This window comes from Mchenga conophoros, linkage group LG4, assembly GCF_057382185.1.
Source record: "Mchenga conophoros isolate Kocher_MC1m ecotype Shallow Benthic linkage group LG4, M_conophoros_male_GT1.1, whole genome shotgun sequence".
NCBI lineage: Eukaryota > Metazoa > Chordata > Actinopteri > Cichliformes > Cichlidae > Mchenga > Mchenga conophoros.
In genome coordinates, this window is record NC_140529.1 from 12,458,908 (window position 1) to 12,481,240 (window position 22,333).

Consider the following 22,333-nt stretch of genomic DNA (forward strand, 5'->3'; position numbering starts at 1 on the left):
ATTTTGCTGTGAGGCGACAGCGCTAATCATTGCACCACCAGGTGGTGCAGTCACAAAGCAGCTGTAGATTACTATAATTACAAATTTAAATAGATATTTTGGTGCTCCATGCCTTCTTTCTTGACACACCCCTGGATGTGCAGTAAAGGTCCCACCCAATTCATGGACTGCTGCTGAAGGTGTTTTTGCTCATATGGTCAACCCACTGGGTTCTGTAGAAGGATGTCTGTTCATTACCATCTCAGGTCTGAACACCGGTCTGTCAGGATATTTATTAAGCACCTGATTTTATTCTAATCAGGTTTTTGAATGAGCACATTTTGCTTAATGTGTCCAAAATGGTGTTATTTCCTATAAAGATGATATATTTGAAAATGCCTCTTCTTCTATTAAATATATATTTATACAGAATATCAATTTATAATGTAGACATCATGCAACTTTTAAGTTCTGATTACAGAGTTATTCACTGACCCTCCCAGACCTGGGACACTTGCTTGTAATATAACACCAGCAAACCCGCCTGTGTGCAAAGTGTCAGGATTACAGCAGCTATTTATTTTCAGTCAGAAACAACGTAACAATGTAAAAACTGTTCACAATCACGAATAAGAAAAGTCTTTGCTTTTACTGTTCAGCATGTTTTCCATTTTGTATTGTATGCAGCGTTATATCAAACGCAGCTCACCACAGAAAGTTTCCCTTTGATGTCAAGGTAATCCACTGTTAGAGGGTGTGAATGGAACAGGGATGCACAGAACTGCCATTCAGCTGCACCGTGCATGTATTTCTGAGAGAAGATGAACTTAAGTGATAGGCAGAGGAACAGATAACTTGTGTTCTGGCCTTTGAAGGTCAGATTTTGATTTTGCGAAACAAAACAAAAAAGATAATCTCATTTATGTTACAGTTTGTTTCAGACACGAGCCTTGTCAATAGTCAGTAATGACCCGAGCTGAAAAGATAAACACCGCCGCAATTATGTCAAAGTTTATCTCATCACTGAAGTGCTGGCACACTTGCAGTCATCAGCTCAATTCCACGCGGAGTCATTTGTGAGCCTCTCTGTTCTGCTCTGTCATTTACTGTGATGATGATGACTTTCACAGAGGACATGTTATTAGCTAACATCATCAAGAGGCACCAGTTCACCGCAGAAATAGCTGCAGTGAAGAAGTGAACAGCCACACACACAGTCGCTCACATTGTGCCTCATTGTCTGGAGTTTCAACAGACAAATGTCAAGTGCTGTGTGGCATTATCGACATGACGCACAGATTGTGTTCTCTCCATTTTCACCTGCAGAGGGAACCCACTGTTTGACAAAAGATGATTTATGTGTGAAATCCACAAATTAGTCATTTTAAATTAGACAGTGTTATAGAGAGATACGCCACAGTGTCACCATAATCACCTGGTTCTGATTGATGTGCATAGTCATGGTAAAAAAGAAAGTACAACATCTTCCAGTTGTGAGGTTTTACACATCAGGATTTTGTCTTTAGCAGGTCTCAAAATAAGGTAAATAGAAGCTCAGATGAACTAAAAAATATGACATATTACACCGTGTCATTATTTATGCATTAGAAAAAAGCCAAACTGGAGAAACAGTGTGTCAAAAACTTGTAGAACCACCTTTAGTAGCAACAATGTGGAGTTCTTGTTTTCTGCTGGACTTTTTTAGTTTCTTACTTTGCAGTGGAGCAACTTTGGCTCAGTCTTCTTTACAACATTCAGTTCAGAGTTTTTCAGGTTCATTCATGCAAAGCTCTGTTAAGGTCCCACTACAGCAGTGAGTTTCAGCCAGATTGAGGCGTGCACGTTGACTCGACCAGTGCAGCACCTTGGTTTTGTCCCTTGTCAGTTGTCCTGTTGTGAGTGTGCTGCTGTGCTGGGGATCATCGTTTTGGTGCACGATCCACTTTAAGCTAAACTTTATCTGCTGGACAAATCGCCCCACGGTTGTCTCAATGTGCCCGGGCTCTGTAGCAACAAAACAAGCCCTCATCACCTTTGTGTTTGACGGTTGGTAGGAGGTGTTTGTGCTGATAGGCGGTTTGGTTTTTGCCAAATGTGGTGCTTTTCATTTGGTCTGATCTGTTTTGGTGGTCTAATTTGTTCAGATGCAACTTTGTAAACCCAATCTGTGCTGCCATGTACCTTCTAGACACAAAGATGCTGTATTGATGCAGCCTTTTTCTAATTGGACTGTTATGAACCTTAAAAGAGTCTGAGATGTGGCTATGTTTTTGTTTCTTTTCAGTTTCTCTGAGGATTGCGTGGTCGTGGTGTGACCTTGGGCTGAATTTGCTCCACTCCTGTAAAAATTGTGGCTGCAAACCAGCAAAGTGACAGAACTCCTGCCTTATATGGGTGCTCACACATGCTGATCATCAGTTAATCAAGTGCATTTCATTTGTTGCACTAATTCCTAGAGAAAAGAATAGAATAGAATTCAACTTTATTGTCATTGCACATGCACAGGTACAGGGCAACGAAATGCAGTTTGCATCCATCCAGAAGTGCTTTAGTGATATAGATATATTACAATATATATTAGCAATAATATAGATATGTGAGTATATTACAGAAATGGGTCTATTATGGCATGTTATAATGTACACGGTATGAAGTATGTTGTGAATATTCTATAACTATAAGTATGTACAGGCTGTAGTGAGTACAAGCTACAGTGGGGCAAAAAAGTATTTAGTCAGCTACCGATTGTGCAAGTTCCCCCACCTAAAATGATGACAGAGGTCAGTAATTTGCACCAGAGGTACACTTCAACTGTGAGAGACAGAATGTGAAAAAAAAAAAATCCATGAATCCACATGGTAGGATTTGTAAAGAATTTATTCGTAAATTAGGGTGGAAAATAAGTATTTGGTCAATAACAAAAATACAACTCAATACTTTGTAACATAACCTTTGTTGGCAATAACAGAGGTCAAACGTTTACTATAGGTCTTTACCAGGTTTGCACACACAGTAGCTGGTATTTTGGCCCATTCCTCCATGCAGATCTTCTCGAGAGCAGTGATGTTTTGGGGCTGTCGCCGAGCAACACGGACTTTCAACTCCCGCCACAGATTTTCTATGGGGTTGAGGTCTGGAGACTGGCTAGGCCACTCCAGGACTTTCAAATGCTTCTTACGGAGCCACTCCTTTGTTGCCCGGGCGGTGTGTTTTGGATCATTGTCATGTTGGAAGACCCAGCCTCATTTCATCTTCAAAGTTCTCACTGATGGAAGGAGGTTTTGGCTCAAAATCTCACAATACATGGCCCCATTCATTCTGTCCTTAACACGGATCAGTCGTCCTGTCCCCTTGGCAGAAAAACAGCCCCATAGCATGATGTTTCCACCCCCATGCTTCACAGTAGGTATGGTGTTCTTGGGATGCAACTCAGTATTCTTCGTCCTCCAAACACGACGAGTTGAGTTTATACCAAAAAGTTCTACTTTGGTTTCATCTGACCACATGACATTCTCCCAATCCTCTGCTGTATCATCCATGTGCTCTCTGGCAAACTTCAGACGGGCCTGGACATGCACTGGCTTCAGCAGCGGAACACGTCTGGCACTGCGGGATTTGATTCCCTGCCGTTGTAGTGTGTTACTGATGGTGACCTTTGTTACTTTGGTCCCAGCTCTCTGCAGGTCATTCACCAGGTCCCCCCGTGTGGTTCTGGGATCTTTGCTCACCATTCTCATGATCATTTTGACCCCACGGGATGAGATCTTGCGTGGAGCCCCAGATTGAGGGAGATTATCAGTGGTCTTGTATGTCTTCCATTTTCTGATGATTGCTGCCTCCCACAGTTGATTTTTTCACACCAAGCTGCTTGCCTATTGTAGATTCACTCTTCCCAGTCTGGTGCAGGTCTACAATACTTTTCCTGGTGTCCTTCGAAAGCTCTTTGGTCTTGGCCATGGCGGAGTTTGGAGTCTGACTGTTTGAGGCTGTGGACAGGTGTCTTTTATACAGATGATGAGTTCAAACAGGTGCCATTCATACAGGTAACGAGTGGGGGACAGAAAAGCTTCTTACAGAAGATGTTACAGGTCTGTGAGAGCCAGAGATTTTCCTTTTTTGAGGTGACCAAATACTTATTTTCCACCCTAATTTATGAATAAATTCTTTACAAATCCTACCATGTGGATTCATGGATTTTTCTTTCACATTCTGTCTCTCACAGTTGAAGTGTACCTCTGGTGCAAATTACTGACCTCTGTCATCATTTTAAGTGGGGGAACTTGCACAATCGGTGGCTGACTAAATACTTTTTTGCCCCACTGTATGTACAGGATATGAACAGGATATAAATATGAAAAACTATACAGAATATGAAATAAATAACTTTACAGAAATCTGAGATATACAGCTATACAGAAATGGGAACTATGCAAGTTGTAAACAGTTGTAGGGTTAAAAATTATCGAATGTACAGAATGATTATTTACACAGAGCTATACAGTAGTGCAGTTAAGATGAGTGAGATATAATTCCTACAGAGGCTATATAAAGTGCTAGTGGTTGTGAGTGGTGGTTCAGTCCATGTTCAGTCCAAATAATTATGTACTTAGGTTTTCATAGGTTTTAGCTTAGTTTTGATTAAATAATTCTATGGTATAATTAGTCATATTAAAACCTGTCAAGAACTGCACAGTTTTTATTTTGTCCTAATGTGTAAAACCTTAGAATCGACAGACTGTACCTTGACCATGACCAGTTCAGGCCTGAATGTTTTCTGTTTAAATGTTTCTAGTGCTAGAAACATTGATGCAAAATGTAGAAAAGAAGTTTTCAGTATATGGACTGCTCATATTTCTTCAAAGAAACTGTCTGATCTGCAGGATCAGGACAGCTTGCTCCAAGAAACATGATCTCGTTATACTGATACTCTTGGAAATGTCCTGGAATCAGCACTGGTGAGAATATCGTTTAGATGCGTTAGATGTTTATCCCTTAAGTTTCAGCAACCCCAGATATCTTGTCTCTCTGGCAAGTGTTAAGATGTCCTCGCACTTCTAAAACACGATAGTACAATTGCACATGAAATAAGGACATAAAGGACACTGACATCAAGCACATGACTAAAAATTGTTTACTAAGTAAATAATTATACCACTTGTTTGTTGAGAAGCACTCTGCTACATGTATTTATTATAAGAACATTTGGATTCCCTCAAAGTGATGGGCTGGAGACGGGTGAGAGAGTGACAGCTGTCTGGGTGGGAGGGTAACCACACTTGACACGAAGCATCAGCAAATTAGCGGCTCACAGTGGTGAGAAGACATCTCACAGACAGAGCGGTGGAGGAAGAGGTGGAGGCCACGCTTTGAGATGCTGATGCTCCAGGCCTGCGGTGATGAATGCTTCTCCTGGGTTGACTTAATGAGTTCAGGGACAGAATGATGTGAAAATGAATCTTTATTTAGCCAAAACAACTTTTCCTTACTCATGAAAAATTAACACATGGGAATATAATTGGTGATGCGCGAGAAGGTAACGCTTCAGCTCAAACATCAGCGAGCAGCAAGAACACAGAAGGAGGAAGTCAGCTGCCGCAGGCTGTCTGTTTCCAGAGCTTTGAGGTTTCCGATACACGACGCAGAGATCTGTGCGTAGCTCTGCTCAGTGGGGGTCCTGGTATTTGAAGGAAGGATTGCACTGCAGTATTTATTCACAGGGATACTAGATGCAAATTTAACCTCCTCTGATAAAGGCAAGAAATGTTCTGTGACACATTTTTAAACTTTCCTCCATCAAACCACAATCACTTTATCACAAGTCATCCTTTATAAAATGTTAATAAGCTGTAATTAAAGTAAATAAAGCTTTACTTTCCCTTCATAGACTGATGTTGAGCTATTGATATTTTTTGAAAGCTTGTGGAAAATCTACTTCCCCAGAAATCTTTGTGTTATTTTAGTCCTTTAACCCTTTAATCAGAAACCCAGCGAGTGGGCATAATCTAGAAAAGGGCTCCAGGACAATGGTGTTGATATGCATGCAAAACTTAATATAGTAAAAATGCATAACACTACAAACCCTTAAGCACAAAGTAATTAAAAAGCATTAAAATGCCTGAAACTAAAAACTTTTTTTTTTCATTTCTCTGATGATTTCTTTGTTTTTGAGTTAATTTAAGGGCTTATTTATGATCAAGTTGAACTAATTCAGTAACTGTGATTTCTCTATCATTTTTTGTATTGTTTTCACACATGTGACACCATCGTTAATGTGTGTGGTGATGGGAGATGTGAGTCTGTCAGGTGGAAGAGAGTATTGCATATACAGCCACTAAGGAAAGAAGTAAGACTGGAGGAACGGGAGTAAAGCTACCAGCAAGTGACGCCTGCTTTTCAGCTTCAGCCTTCCCTGCCCAGTAATCCTCTGTGGGCTAAGTCATCACACCCTACCCTACCCTAAATCTCTATATTGGAGAAAAGTGTGCAAGACTTTTGTGGAAAAAAAAAGTTTTTGAAGTGTGTTCCCTGATTGCCATGACTCAGAAGAACAATTTAATCAAAAACAAAAAAGACATCATCTAATAATGACATAAAGGGATATGCATGCCTTTAAAATGGACCGCTGTAACACGCTGTTCACCAGAGTCAGTCAATCATCTCTTGTCTGTTTATTATTAGTCCAAAACGGTGCAGCGAGATTGCTGATTGGGACATAAAAAGAGCGATCGTGTTACTTCAGTGTTAGCAGCCTCGCACCAGCTCATTACACAATTGTATAAAGTGGCATTGCTTGTGTTTAAAGCTTTTAATGGTCCTGTACCTGTGTATGTGGTACACAGGCTGTGCCCATACGCTCCATCCAGATGATCAAGGGTATCTTCTTCATCACTCCTGATCATGTCGTGGCTGAAGCTTAGTTTAAAAGGGGCTCATGCTTTTGCTGTTGTTGCACCAAAACTCTGGAATGACCTCTGAGTGACCTCAGACATCAGCTATGACTGCTTTTAAATAAAAACTGAAGACAAACTATTTCTGACTAACCTTTGGAAAGAGTCTATCTCAGCTGCTAGAAATCTATTTATTATGTTTTATTTTAGTGTAAAGCAGTTTGATTTTAAATGTGCTAAAGAAATAACATTTACTAACTGACTTTCTTATTACCCCGATTGCCTAGGTTTAGTGTTAGGGTTAGGGTTGTACCCTCAGTGGGCGTGTTTGCGGAGTTCTAGAGTGCTCTGTGCTTTTCAACGATGAGAGCAGGTTAACCCTGAGCTCATGTGATAGACATGAAAGGGTCTGGAGAAGTCATGCTGCCTGTAACACCATTCAGCATGAACAATTTTGTGGTGGATCAGTGATGGTCTGGGAAAGCATATCGATGTAGGGCTGCACAGACTTCTGCAGGGCTCTGTGCCATTCGAACCCTGTCTCTAGCTGCCTTTTGCAATGTGAAGTTTATTTAGTAGTGCGTGATCAAAGATGGGACTTTATAGAACAGCTAAAATATGGTTTTCATAACTTAACTAGCCAATACTTTAGTTTAATTTTTGCGTTGTAGAAGAAACCAGTTGAAATGTCATTAAAAAATAATTTTAAAAAAAACTTTAATAGCTTTTAAGATATTTATGTTCAAACATTACATCAGATTTTAATGAGCATGAAAAAGGGGTGCCTGAAAACAGCTGGTTGGAACTTTGTAAAAAAACAAACAAAAAAAAAACAATATCTTGAAAAGTATTTGATACATCAAGTACCATAAAATGGGAAATGGTATATGGTCGAGCAGAAAGTGAATGTGGTGCAAGGAGAGAATTCCAAAGACGAGAGGCCACTCGACCTAAAGTTTCAAAGCCCGCGGTGACCACTCAAGCAGGTGGTGTAATAGGAGTAACAGGTAAGGAGGATTTCAAAATAGGGAAAGGAGCGGCAAAGTTTATGGAGAGACCTGAAAGAGTCAAAACCTTAAAAGCTTAAAACTAAAAAAAATGAAGATATGAAAAGACCTGTTTCCAAGTCCCAAGGTAATCTCCTTCACCCATAGTGAGCGAGACAGCCCTGGACAGGACCCCAGACCATCACAGGGTTAACACAAGCCTACAGTCGTAAATATTAATGGTTAGTTTATACAGTTCCCTGTTTTTCCACATTAGGGACTCTTTCTCTGACGGTTGATAATGAGTATATTGGATTTATTTGATCCCTGTTAAATATAAAAGAGTCACTATAGCTAAAAACTGTTAAAGGAGGACTTTTCAATAACCTGGAAATCTCGAAATTGTTGATGATATATCACTCCAATAATCCCCAACTCTTTTCTTAACTGCTCATCTAATTCTGACCTGTGAATTGTTTGCACATTTGCATGAATAAAGCCAACACTTTTCTAAAAGGCGCTGTGGATGCAGATACAGTGGGGCAAAAAAGTATTTAGTCAGCCACCGATTGTGCAAGTTCCCCCACTTAAAATGATGACAGAGGTCAGTAATGTACACCAGAGGTACAATTCAACTGTGAGAGACAGAATGTGAAAAAAAAAAAAATCCATGAATCCACATGGTAGGATTTGTAAAGAATTTAATCGTAAATCAGGGTGGAAAATAAGTATTTGGTCAATAACAAAAATACAACTCAATACTTTGTAACATAACCTTTGTTGGCAATAACAGAGGTCAAACGTTTACTATAGGTCTTTACCAGGTTTGCACACACAGTAGCTGGTATTTTGGCCCATTCCTCCATGCAGATCTTCTCGAGAGCAGTGATGTTTTGGGGCTGTCGCCGAGCAACACGGACTTTCAACTCCCGCCACAGATTTTCTATGGGGTTGAGGTCTGGAGACTGGCTAGGCCACTCCAGGACTTTCAAATGCTTCTTACGGAGCCACTCCTTTGTTGCCCGGGCGGTGTGTTTTGGATCATTGTCATTTTTTTTTCACATTCTGTCTCTCACAGTTGAAGTGTACCTCTGGTGCAAATTACTAATAATAATAATAATAATAATACATTTTATTTAAATAGCGCCTTTCAAAGCACCCAAGGACACTGTACAACAGATAAAAACTGGAAATATACACAATGATAAAAATAGAAGATAAAATTACTGACCTCTGTCATCATTTTAAGTGGGGGAACTTGCACAATCGGTGGCTGACTAAATACTTTTTTTGCCCCACTGTACCTGCTGTTACCAGAAAGCATGTATGAAATCTCACCTACTATATAAAGTAAACTAAAAGAAAAAAGGGAGAGAAACCACAAAAAAGGCACGTGAAACATCGGGAATGTTTAGAAATGTTTTTATTGAGAATGAAAAGAAAAGCACAGAAACACCCATTTCAGCAAGCTTATGGTAAATCAAACAAATTAGTTCTCCCTTTTTGTTTTCTTATAAAACATTTACATCTAACAGTTCCCAACTGTAGAAACACATGGCCTACTTATAAAACACCCACAGTACATCAGTGATACATGACCGAACTACCGGAGCAACCTTATCTGGCACGGATGCGGCCCCTGCTGATTTACTCCGATGTTGTTTCTGAATACTAAACCTTCCCCTCAGGTATTAGGCGCTGTTGTTCTCATACCAGAACACTTGCTTTCAGGTCAGTTAACTGTGTTGGAAAAATCTCAGATACATTCAAAATTATGATTAAAACTTTTGACGTTCTCCACTATCATAAACTCCATGACAAGCAGACTGCACATTATGGAATCACAGGACTAATTAATGCATTTAACAAGTGACTAAAGCACAAATCAAAGCCAGCTAGTAGACAGTTGAGATACGGTAAGTAGCGGGATGGTGATATATTGTTTTCAACATTGTCATGAAATGTAGTACTTTGGGTTTGACATGTTTGACTCATGCAGAAGTGCTAATACTGCAGGACTTTTACCATGTGACCACATGTTACACTGAGCCATAAAAGCAAATTCCCACTAAAGATGCTCTTGATAGCTGGCAATAAAAACATTTTGCAGCCATCATGGGATGTCTTAAGTGTATTTGTTATTGAGCCCTTTCAAAATATTGAGACTACTCAGCTTTGAGTAGTCTTCTTAAATTCATTTGAAAAAATTTTCTTGGTGTTTCGTTTAATCCTGGCTGTTCAAAGAATCGATCGGGTGTTCATAAGCTTGTCACTTAAATCAGATTATCAGATCATTTTTGTAAATCAAAGAAGTTATGCCTGCGATTTGAAGATAGTAATGAGAGCTTAAATTTGTATGGTTTAGTTTAGTTAGAGGAGAAAGGATATAACTCCCTTTCAAGGGATTGATTTTTGTATATGACGATCTAGAGGATTATCACTAAGAATACATGTATCACCATCTACAAACCACTGCCACTCCCCTCCACGTCTTCCACTTCCACCGAGCGCTTACGCAGCACGGAGTTTCCCATTCTGGGCTGCACGGGCAGCTTGGCCTGGCAAGGGGCCCGGTACTGAGGCAAGCCGGTCTTGGTGGTATCCAGCTCCTCCGGGTCGTCTTGCTGGGCTCTGAGAGCGGCGATCACGTCCTTGTCCGAGGGGCTGAGAGTCAGGCAGCCGCAGGGACGAACGCCTTCGACATCCACTCCGATTTCTCCGGCCTCTCCAACCTCCTCCGGCTCATCCTCGACCGTCATGAAGGCATCACCCCACAGGCTTTCGCAGAGATCTCTGCCGTGCTGGTACATCTGTAGGTGTGCAGAACACAAAATTTATGCAGATTATTTTTCTCTGCCATCCACAGAGATACAACCTTGACTTTTAGTGCCAGCATTCAGAATTCAGCTTTAATACCAAATATTAGAAAACAAAAAGCAAGTGTTTTATTACATCTTTATCATTTCTGCTGGTACCCTCACACAAACCACAGAGAAGCTTTATACTGCCTCTCTGCACTCACCTCCAACAGAACTGAGGTTTCATCCTGTTAAAAGGGAGTTTTTACTTCCCACTTTTGCTAATTGTTTGCTCATTTGATTGTTGGGGTTTTTCCCTTTACATCTGTAGGTTCTTTACCTTACAATAGAAAGCTCCTTGAGGTAACTGCTGTGATGTAGCACTACATAAATGGTAGGCACAAAAAGTCGGTACCTTACAGTTACAAGACTGAAAACACCCATGTGGACGTGCAGACCTTTTAATTAAAAAAATAAAATAAAATAATGAAAAGGGGAAAATGTTAACTAGATACCACCGCAAAGCATAAGGCGATTATTTTTTTCTATTCACAGTTTTCTGTAATGTTTAAATATTCAGATTCAGCACAATCTACTAATGCCCAGATTTGCATAAATTTCCATAACAGAAATCTGAACACTGGGTAGAGCTGGCTTCAGAGTTAGCGGTTCTTCATTTTGCTGGCACATTACACAAAGTTTTTCTTTTTCTTTTTTTTCCCACTGATGGGATTTTGTACATTTTTTTTTATGTAAATCAGAGGAACAAGGCGAAAAATCATTTGTTCTGCATGGTTTTAAGATTAAAAGAGTCTGATTTATAGAATAAATTAAACCCTTCAGCATACAAACAGTGCTTTAAAAAAAGATCTACAAAAATATATATTTTACTTTTTTAAAAAAAAAGGAAACTATTATTAGAAGGCAAAAATACGAAATGACAGACAACCTCCTTTTGAATAAATTAAATTATGTATTTCTTGTATTATATGTAATGTTTTATTTAATTTGATTAAAGCATTTAAAGACTAGCTTGAATAAAATCCTAGGGGAAAATGTAACATTTAACTCTTTAACATGTATTATATTTGAAGCCTCTACATCATCAGTGTGACTTTTAAATTGCACAAAATTCCAGGTATAACAAACATGATACAATTAAAATTAAATAATGCAAATTTATGTTTTTTGGTTGTTCTTTTTTTAATTTGTCAGAAGGTTCAATAAACACTCCCACTTTAAAAAAAAAAAAAAAAAACGATTCTGGCAATTATTTCAGGGTTCAGACTTTACAGGGTTAAACAAACATCCAAATGTGCATTTTTGGACACATTTTCTTAAAAACAATCTCACGTGTCTCATATACAAAAATGCACCAGCACATTTAAAAGCAAAATGTTTTTTGCCTTAATGCAACTAACAGTTTCAGCTGCTATTAAATACATGTATCGAAGTAAAACCTACAACTTACCACTGAACAGTAGTGTACAAGTATTACCATAGTAACTGTTAGAGTCATGCTCAGTATTTAAAAGTGAAGCTATGAATCCTTCATCTTGCCCAGGTATGCTTGGAAAGGAAAGCTGTGTATTCTCTTACACAGCTTTTTGCTTTTCCTCCTAATTTTCTAATTATATGTCAGACCTGCAGAATTATGTTACTCTTAACTCTTTCCCCCCTAAAAAAAACGACCTCCCCATGTGCCCTTAATGATGACATTTGACACCTCAATATATGCCAAGAAACATGAATTGACGACCAAAGGTGAGCTTTAAAAGCAGAAATCGCTAACGTCTGATACACACCCATTTTTTCCTGAAAGCAGGCCTGAAATGTGATAAAAGATGCTCGGTTCAGAAAAGAATAACAAAGGTTAACTGTTGTTCAAATAAAACAGAATATATTGCAAACACAGCATTTCATATGTAGCCCAGCAGCACAGCAGCGATCGTGGCTCAATAGTTGGGTGTTCGTCATGTAATTGGAAGGTTGCCGGTTCGAGCCCCGGCTTGGACAGTCTCGGTCGTTGTGTCCTTAGGTAAGACACTTCACCTACCGCCTACTGGTGTTGGCCAGAGGGGCCGATGGCGCGATATGGCAGCCTCGCTTCTGTCAGTCTGCCCCAGAGCAGCTGTGGCTACAACTGTAGCTTGCCTCCACCAGTGTATGAATGTGAGAGTGAATGAATAATGGGATTGTAAAGCGCTTTGAGGGTCCCGAAAAGCGCTATATAAATGCAATCCATTATTATTATTAACGAGCAAGCAAAATTTCAGATTCTGGGATTTAATCTTGCAAAAGATGTATGATAAAGGGCATATGTTACACTATTTATGTGAAAGTGTAAAATCCATTAACTGAAGCATTATTGTTACACGCTGCTGCTGTGTAACATTAGCATTTATTGACTTTTCCATCTCAGAGCAGCACTGGCCTTGAACAAAGCACCTGTTCCAGGTGTAAGAGGGGAGCTGCAGGCGCCGGGCAGCTGCTCTCACAGGCTGCTTTTGTCTGCCTCTCCTGCCTCCCTTCACCTACACCAGCCTTGAAAGACACGACCTTGAAAAGCTCGCACTTGTATCTGAAAGAATTCATCTCGGTGCCACCTTTGCAGTCCCCGACAAGCCGCGCAGAGCAGAATCTGAAAAGTTTGCTGGCAGCACCTTTTGTGTCTCCGTCTGACAGAAAATTCATTACAGCACTCTCTGTCTTTATAAAGTTATACTCTGAGGGGAAAGTCTAGTTACTGCTGACATTAGCACCAGAGTTTCTGGGGCGTGAAAAGAGGGGGGAAAAAAAAGGAAAAAGGCGCTCCTCTTCTAATAAGACACAAATACGGATTAAAGGGGGGATACTGCACAAGTAACACCAAATCACAATTCAACATTTAAGCCGTTTAGCTGTAAATGGTTTATGCCTACAAGCTTAGAAATAGTTAGGAAAGCAAATTAGCAAAGTTTCAGTTGCGCGCACACACACACACACACACACACACTCGCTTTTCTGTGTTTAAGCTCTCGATCTCTCTCCCCAGTGACAGCCTCATAACCAGTCATTAAGATGTGCTGCCAAGTAACCATCACCTACTCTTGTACCCCTCCCACCTCCACCGCCCCTTGCTTTTTGCTGCACTCACTGTTTGTACATCTCTCCCCTGTTTCTCTGTAGCACACCCCCACCCAAACGTCTGCTTCCTTTCATCCTCCTGTCTGTTGGGGGATTAAGACTGAGTCACGCAGAGTGCTCAGAGAAGAAGAAAAAAAAAAAGTAATATGTTTACCGTGTTGGAAAGACAAACAGGATGATGGCTATTTCTCGCCACTACAAGCTCTCTGTCTGACACTTAGGTCTTATCGCAGCAACCCTATAACACATACAAAGGTATACACACACACACACACACACACACACACACACACACACACACACACACTTCCACTATTCCTCAGGCGGACGTGGTTTGCTGCCAAAGCTAATTCAGTATGAGCACGAGTGGCTTTAGATGACATGGTGTGATCAAATAAGTGAGATACAGAAATTTCCTGGGGCTCTGCGCTGTCCTCTTCGCCCTTATTTAATTCTGCCCTTCACCATCCGAAACCGAACACATTACACCTGATGTGCAAAAAAAGAAAAAAAAAAAAAAAAAAGCAACAGAAGAAATTATTTTAGCTTTCAGTCATGATCAGAATGAGTTTTTTGACTAAACCAATAAAAACTAATCTCAGTATATGAATGACTGAAGAAATGAAATTTGGAATAATACTATTAGAATCTGTGATCAAATTATTCATAGCATAGTACAATGACAGTTGTAATGTCCATTATTTGAAAGGATAGTACTTTTAAATCAGGGATGTCAAACTCATTTTACAATGTGAGCCACTTTGATCTTAAGAGGGCCGGACCAGTGAGAAACTCGCCTTTCTGTCTGTGTAAATAAGTTTCACTGGACATATCTAACATGAGAAGAAAAGTGCACAAAGAAGAGCAGTTTCAACACTACATCTCACGTTTTTGTGTGTCATAAAGAAATGCTGCTGTAGCAATTTAAGAAATCTGTTAGCATGACTTTTTGGGCTGAAATTGTAAGAAATACGGGGTAAAATTACACAAAAGGGTCTTGTAGCTCATTGGACAGAATTTTCTGTAATTTAAGAAAATACCCGCCCCCTTTTCTTGCAAGTAACTGTTTATCTATTGGTTAATACTTTGGTGCAGTATGAGGTCTTCATCATTCGAAAAACTATGAAAATACTGTTTCCAAACATTTTCCAAAACCGTCCAGTGGGGCAAACTGGTGTCTTTAACAGATTTTGGCTCTCGGGCCTTATTTTTGACACTCCTGCTTTAGATCTAAGCTGCTAAATGACAATACGATAATTTGAATTAATGACATCATGACAAATGTGGATGATTGGAAGAAAAAGCAACAAAGAATTACATTTGTTTTTAAGGCTGACTTAGCATTACTGTATTGTACTTAATTACTTTAGGTAGACTTAAGAATGGGAACACAGGTTAGATGGAGCCATGAGACAGGCAGATAAAATGATGATGGAAACACCACCACTTTTATAGAAAAGCAACTATGATGAACAACAACTAAATTCCTCAAACAACACGTCATTTTCCCTTTGTTTTTAGATGAAAAATCTGAGCCAGGGTTGATTCTTATTTTTCAATGACAGAACACTAGACCAGAAGAAAAAAAAAATCCTAACTGCTGTGTAGGTTTGTGGTTTCTCGTTTTCCAATTTTTCAGGGCCACAAACTTACAAAGCAATGCAGTGAATGGAAGATGCAATATTTCTGCTATTACTAAATGGCTATTATTCAGCTTTTTTGGCCATGTTCACATAAGAACCTTGTATGAATATTGCAAAATAAAGTATTACTACTATTTAATTATACAGGTAATTTAATAGGACACAGGTCCAGCTAAATTTGCTACCATTTCTTCCCTTTTATCCAAGCTAAGCTTCTACTGGTATCTTTGAAATCTATAGCATTTCCCCCCAATCCCTACAAACCATTAGTTCACTATATCTTATCGACAGATGCTGTTGTTGTTGTTCAAGCACAGACGTTCTGTGCTGTTCTTTGTAGACATAACCTCATTCCCACTGCATCAGGAGCAGGGAAAAAAAAGTGTCTAATGCTGAGATAAATCAGACCTTGGCTGGCAAATAATGTAACCAATGAGTACAAAAAGAGAGTGAGACAGTGAGCGTGCCAGAGGGATTTTTGCATGCAAAGGATGTGTCTGTGGGTGCTTATGCATGCTTTTAAAAGTATCCGCTTGTCTCTATGCAAATCGACATCTACTGCTTTCAGCTTTTACAAATAATAACTGTATGGGTGTGTGTTTATCCAGCAGACACCCACGTGCACCAACATTGGGTGGAGTGGAGCTGAGAGTGTTTTAGTGTGATGTCTGAGCGGCTGCTTGTGTGCAGCAGGTCTGAGGTGAAATCTCCCATCTCTGCTGGCTGAGGAGGAAAACACAAAGTGTTACCGTTTTGACCTCCAAAAACGGGAGGCAGCCACTTGTTTGTGGCCCCTGTAAAGAGGGCTAGTTTGCTTGAATGCACTGAATGCGTACCGACGAGCTGTCTGAAACACTCTGTTTTGAGAGCTGCTTAAATTTATTGGAAGTATTTTTTGCACCATTAGTGTTGCCCTACATTAAAATGGGCCAATAAAAGCACAGAAAACACACCGTGACAGAGACACACTCAAACACTCCCCAAACGTCTCTTTTTGCTTTTACTCTCTTCTCACAAATGTGTAATTTCCAATAATCATCTAATATCCCCCAGACAGCCTTAATAGGCCTGGCGGCTGTGTGCTCATCTGTCACTGTGGTCCTCTCGCTCTCTCTCCCTGTGCTTGTTTGAGATAAATGCGAGTGAAATCAAGAGAAAGCACACTCTCGGATATATTAAGATATATGAGTGGTGTGTGGTGTATACCTACTTATTTTCTAGCAGGCTTTGCATATATTCACATCTAAATCCCCTCTGATGCACAACAGACATCCTGACATTGGAGAGTGCAGAAACAGGTAGAAGTGCTATTTTTTCCCCTTCTAAGTATAGCAAAGGCATGATATCCCTGTCTGATGTTGGGAAGCCAATCAGAGGACCCAGGAAGTATTTGCTTCTCTTCAGATAGTCAGAGAAAAAAAAAAAAAAAAAAAAAAAATCAATGGAGAACAGTCAAGTTTCACTTTAAAACAAGATGAGCTAACAGCGACAAACTCTGGCTTATGCTAAAAACTACAGTACTTTATTGTATACTCCCAACCTTCAACAAGTCACTGCAGATGACCCCACCTCCTCGAGCCTGGTTCGGCCAGAGATTTCTTCCTGTTAAAAGGGAGTTTTTCCTTCCCACTGTCTCCAAGTGCTTGCTCATAGGGGGTCGCCTGGAGTTTTCTCTGCATTACTGATGTGACTATTATTGTGTTTGGTGTTATATGTATAATTTCATTGAAATTGAATAGATGTGCAAAGTGAGAGAACAGATGTCTGATTTTCATGTGTATCAAAGGAGGAGAAGTTTGACATTGTAGAGAAGGGGAATGTGAGCCCATAAGATCCACCCACCTACTATTTAAACATTTTTATTATGAGGAGGAGCCAATCAGAAGAAAGCTTGCCTGAAAGATGTGAGAGGAGTTAAAACGACTTGTTTCTTGCAGTAGATGGACTAAGAGATTGCACCAAGGTTGAAGATGGAACAGATATTTTTCTGAATTATGAAATAGGTGAGAGTCCAAAAATAAAAATAAAAATGTGAGAAAAAAAAAAAAAAAAAAACAGGTCCCTTTATGTGTATATTTACTTCTTCATGCACCACTGCACCATTGGACATGGTCTATAGATAGAGTGTCATTGCCTGTGAAGCGTGAGTCATTTTGCTGCTGGTCTCAGCTGCGCACACCAGCACCCGTTTGTCACTCTTTTTCAATCACCCAGCTGGCCTCTGCCCACTGAAGCAGGGCCCAGCCTTTTCACACTTCAGCCAAAATGAAATTTATTTTATTTATTGATTATTCTCTGCAAGAAAATCTAGTAGACTAATCAGTTTTATTATCCATTTTCTATTAGTTGCCATGTAACCAAAAAAACCCAGTCTAAAGACAAAAATAGCTTTAGGTTCAATATATCCGGTTAACTTGTTAATCTTGCTTAAAGCCTACCTGCTGATACTGAACACAGTTTCCAGTGCAGTTCTGTCCCCTGGGGTCTCTGGCCCAGTTACGGGCACAAGTCAAATCCATCCTGCAGGCATCAAACCTGAAAGAACAAATGTGAATGTTGAAAAATGTAAATGACAAAACAAACAATTACTCTTTTATTTAAATGATTTCTCTTGAGATTTATTTTTAATTTTTTACCTGAGCTAGATAAATTTAACAAAAACCAATAAAAAAAAATAACATCTTAGCGACTTTCTTTCGGAGCTTAAAATGAAAAGATTTCACTTTCATGCTAAATATAAAGTTACCAGCAGCTTCTTACATAAGCTGAGTATTAAGACTGGAAATAGCGCATCGTAAGCTTGTTAATCCTTATGTTGTTTGTCTAATGTTCACAAAAATCCAGTGTGAAAGCGACAAGCGGTGTTTTAATGAGCTGTTAGACTCTAGGATCTATAAGTTTCTGGAGTATCTTTCTGAACTTATATATATTTTTCAAATGTACTTGAATAAAGCCACATTTTCTAGTGTCTGTGCTAAGCTAACAAGCTTCTAGTAGCATCATTCATCCTAAGCCAACTCTTAACAGAAAAGGCAAAAAGAATATTTTCCAAAATGTTAAGTAATTTTTAAGTATTTTTGCAGAGAGCAGCCCTTTAATTCTTTACAACACTCTTACACTTATCTTTCCAGTGTTGTCTCATTTTTTCTTTCTTTCTTTCTTTTTTTTTTTCTTACATAGGACCCATGAAATGAAGCTGTTTGTGTTAGGCTTTGTGTGTTTGCCACCTTCTTAAAAAATAAAAAAAATAAAACATACAGTTTTATTGGACACTCTATCTTAGCACAGTATGCTGTTGTCCAAGATAGGGATCCCTTCGCTGACAGGGGATTTAGACTTGAGTTTGTTTGGTAACGTGCTTGGCAGCCTCACCAATCACGGCAGAAGCTATGGCAGAGAGGAACAGCCTGGATGTATGAGCTGCGCTGAGGATGAGGCCAGCGAGCAGCGTCAGGGGAGCAGCGGTAAAAACACAGCACGCGCTTCAGGAAGCCTTCACACCTGGGAAGACACAAGAGGTCATGTTTGTTACTGACCAGCGAAGTCTGTATTAAACTTGGAACAGCCGGTCACAAGACAGGTCAAGAAAACAACGTTAAATAAGATGGGGAGTACGAGCAGTTGATTAGTATCATTGCTGCTGTTGATCCCTTAAGTATGTTTGCCCAGCTTTGGTTAATGCTACTTAAATGCCTCTTTCAATTTGACCTACTTGATCATGTGTTTGCTGTTGCTGTCTGTAAACTGGCAGCCTCTTTGTCTAAGGTGCCGTTTGTTATTTCAGAAAATCCATCCTTATTGGCTCCACTAACACACTAAAATTCTGTACTGACTACATGCACAGGCCCTTACTGTTAACGATAGATTATACAGAGCCAATGAAGAACTAGATCAAACACAAAGCCATTAAATGTGAAATAAGCTAATAAAAGCAAGCACTAGTGATTTTAAGCTAATATGTAGCAATAAAAACAACTATAATATTGACTTATTTTACATATTATCTCTCGGCTTAAACAGCTCATGTTCAAACTTGTCATTTCTAGTTGTATTTCTGGACACCTGATGACTTTAAATTCAGTAGTGACTCTCTTTTAGGTCAATTTTTGGTCTCCACCAGTCATTAATTGGTGGTTTTTAGCTTTTTCCTGACAACAGCAGTCTGATGAGACTGAAAATACTGATAAAAATACAAATGGATAACTGAAGCAGTAAAATATCACCATTAAGAGGCAACAACGGGCTAAAACAGCAGATGAATAAAATATTGAGGACACTAGAAGGGTGGTTAAGGCTTACTCAGGGCTGAGGGACCCACACTTGTCCCAGGGTTCATTCTGATTATTGGCAGAAGGAACATGAGAGATGTCCTGGATTTGTTCTTGTGTGCAGCAGCTATCTGTAGCAGCAACAAGAGAGAAACACATCAACGTGGGCCTGTTCTTAGATTTAATTTGAGATTTAATTTGTTCTCCAACATCTCCAATATTTACAGACTATGAAAATGAGATCACTCACTGTCTGCATACAGAGAGCACTCCGTCAGGTGTGGCTCCGGGCTGGGCGTGGCCTTGTGTTTACCATCTTGAAGACACACCCCCTCCGAGCGGGTCCCGCCAATCAGGGCGGCCGCCAAAACCACGCAAATTAATAGCGAAGAGGATGAGGTGAGGTCCATCTCTGTAGATACAAACACATGAACAAGAGTGTTCAGCATAGAAAAAAAACAACACACACACACACACACAGTCCCGAATCATTACAAAAACAGAACTAAATGGTTTGCACTACGTCAAATAATAATAACAATAATAACTGAAAGGTTTGCTAGAGGGGTGGGAATCAAACATAATGGATGCAAAAGGCTGCAATTAAATCTGTTCCATCCACCCACAGAGTCAGTCTTATGGCATACGCTGAGTTACAGAGTATAAGTGAGATACCAGCGCCGGCTGTTTAGCTCCATGTTGAGCTCTCTGTGTGGTGACCTAGTATAGACAGGGTGAGCCTAATTAGTTGGAACTAAGGCACTGTGCTGACATGGCTGACATGCGTAGTCGTTTAATCTGACAGGCTTGCGGTCGATGTGTTGCCTACATGACGCGATCAAACAAATCTGCTGAACGCGGGGACATGGCCCCGAGCAGGTGGCCCCGACTTTACGCATGAGAGAGCCGCTGAAAATATAATGTAGAAATAACCTTTTTCTCTCCTTTACAGCTTTTCAGAATTTTTTTTCTGTCGGTTATTAAGAAGGAAACAAAGCACACGTGAAGGCTTCAAAACTACAACTAAAAGTCTACGCAGATCATTTTAATGCTCCAAAAAGCTGCGAGTCAAAGATTTTAAAGCGCAGTTATGGGGAAAGGGGGGTGGGGTCGCGGGCTCATTAGTGAGTTTATAGACAGGAGAAGACAAACCCCATCTGCTACAAAATATCCATCCAACATCGCGCGAACAGGTAGGCTAAGAGGTGTGACCCTCTGTGCTCTGTGTGGATATTCTTCTTCTAAATTGTACCTCAAGATTACAAAAACCCGGTGGAGCTTAGTCTCTCAGCACATCCATGTGGGTTTTACCTGTAGGCGGGAATAAATGCGGCTCCGTCCGGATTAGATTGGTTGTGTTCGCGGGTCTCCTCGTTGTGTTGCTGTGGCTCCAGTCACCGCCGTGCGCGCTGCTCGGTGCTTCGGTCTCCTCTTCTCGGTCTCTGCGTCTGTGTACTGGCTCTGATCTCTGCCGCCCGGGGGCCCACTGCTCGCCACTTTGTCACCGGTTTATATGAAGGACGTTTCAGTCCCGTCCAGCAGGCAACTCACCCCCTCCCTGCTCTGCCCCATTCTGGGAAGCCCTCTCTCTCTCTCTCTCTCTCTCTCTCTCTCTCTCTCTCTCCCCATCCCTCCCTCCGTTGCATGCGCGCACGCACACACACACACACAGAAAAGACCGGACTCCCTCTTTGTTAATCTCCCAATAGGATGTTTACCAAATCCTCCTTGTTATCAGCTTTCCTTCTACCCTTCCGAGTAATGCCTTTGGTTGGAAAAACGGGAGAAATGAAATGTCATGAAAACACGCGAGCGTTCAACTTAACTGCCCTTCATTTTTACAGGCTCAATCGCAGGTGGTGCTGAGTCACACCTGTCCTCCATATTCACATACACACAGTGAGGTCAGGACTTCTTTTTTTTTCAGATAACAGGGTCAGAGGAGGGTACAGCTGAGATTTAATACCGCATGATATGCTGAGGACAGTGAACACAAATCTCTGCGGGAACAAAACACCGTGAACTCACCGCGAAGCTGCTGCGCACTGCAAACTCAAAGGCAGAGTTTAGTGCACCTTATTTTTCTCTTGTGTTTTAGAGGATGCATGTGGGTCATTTGTGTGAAAGAAAATAAAAAAAATAGGAGTCAGTGACCTTACTGGAAGTACTAGCAGAGGTTGAATTCTCCAAAAGCATGTTATCAATTTTAGATTTGCTCAAGGACTGCCTCGTAGTTTGGGTAGACAGACATGACTTATTTCTCCACCGTGTGTTTTATTGCTCCTGGCTTTTAATCTCACCTCCCCTTGGACCTGCTGTACCAACCTAATCCCTGGCTGGATGCATCTCTCTCTCTCTCTCTGAGTGCCCTCCCAAGGCTTTCCACCAAATAAGAGCAGATGGAGAGTGTCTTGTGGCCTAGATACATCAGCCTAAAACCAAGACTGTGAAACCGGTGACATGTCTTAGACATGATTGGTTTTGGCAACAAAACCGTGCAGGGACAGGAAGGGACCAGACAGACTGGCCGCCAAATAATCATACAGATTGAGCGCAGATGAAATGGTCTCGGTGGAGACTCAGCTGAGATGCGAACTGTACCGGACCCTCATTGCTGAAGGAGGCAATGAGGGTTAGCCGGGGCCC

General features: G+C 40.5%; 1 protein-coding gene across 1 annotated transcript; it reads right to left on the reverse strand.

Annotated features, from left to right (window-relative positions):
• Nucleotides 1-9,258: 9,258 nt before the first annotated feature.
• rtbdn (retbindin) lies at nucleotides 9,259-21,251 on the reverse strand. The gene is made up of 6 exons (XM_085270385.1): nucleotides 20,999-21,251; nucleotides 19,938-20,099; nucleotides 19,719-19,818; nucleotides 18,792-18,920; nucleotides 17,858-17,954; nucleotides 9,259-10,662 (listed from the first exon to the last, which is right to left on the reverse strand). The coding sequence occupies exons 2-6, from the start codon at nucleotides 20,095-20,097 to the stop codon at nucleotides 10,315-10,317; spliced, it is 834 nt and encodes a 277-aa protein (XP_085126511.1). The 5' UTR covers nucleotides 20,098-20,099; nucleotides 20,999-21,251; the 3' UTR covers nucleotides 9,259-10,314.
• Nucleotides 21,252-22,333: the final 1,082 nt, after the last annotated feature.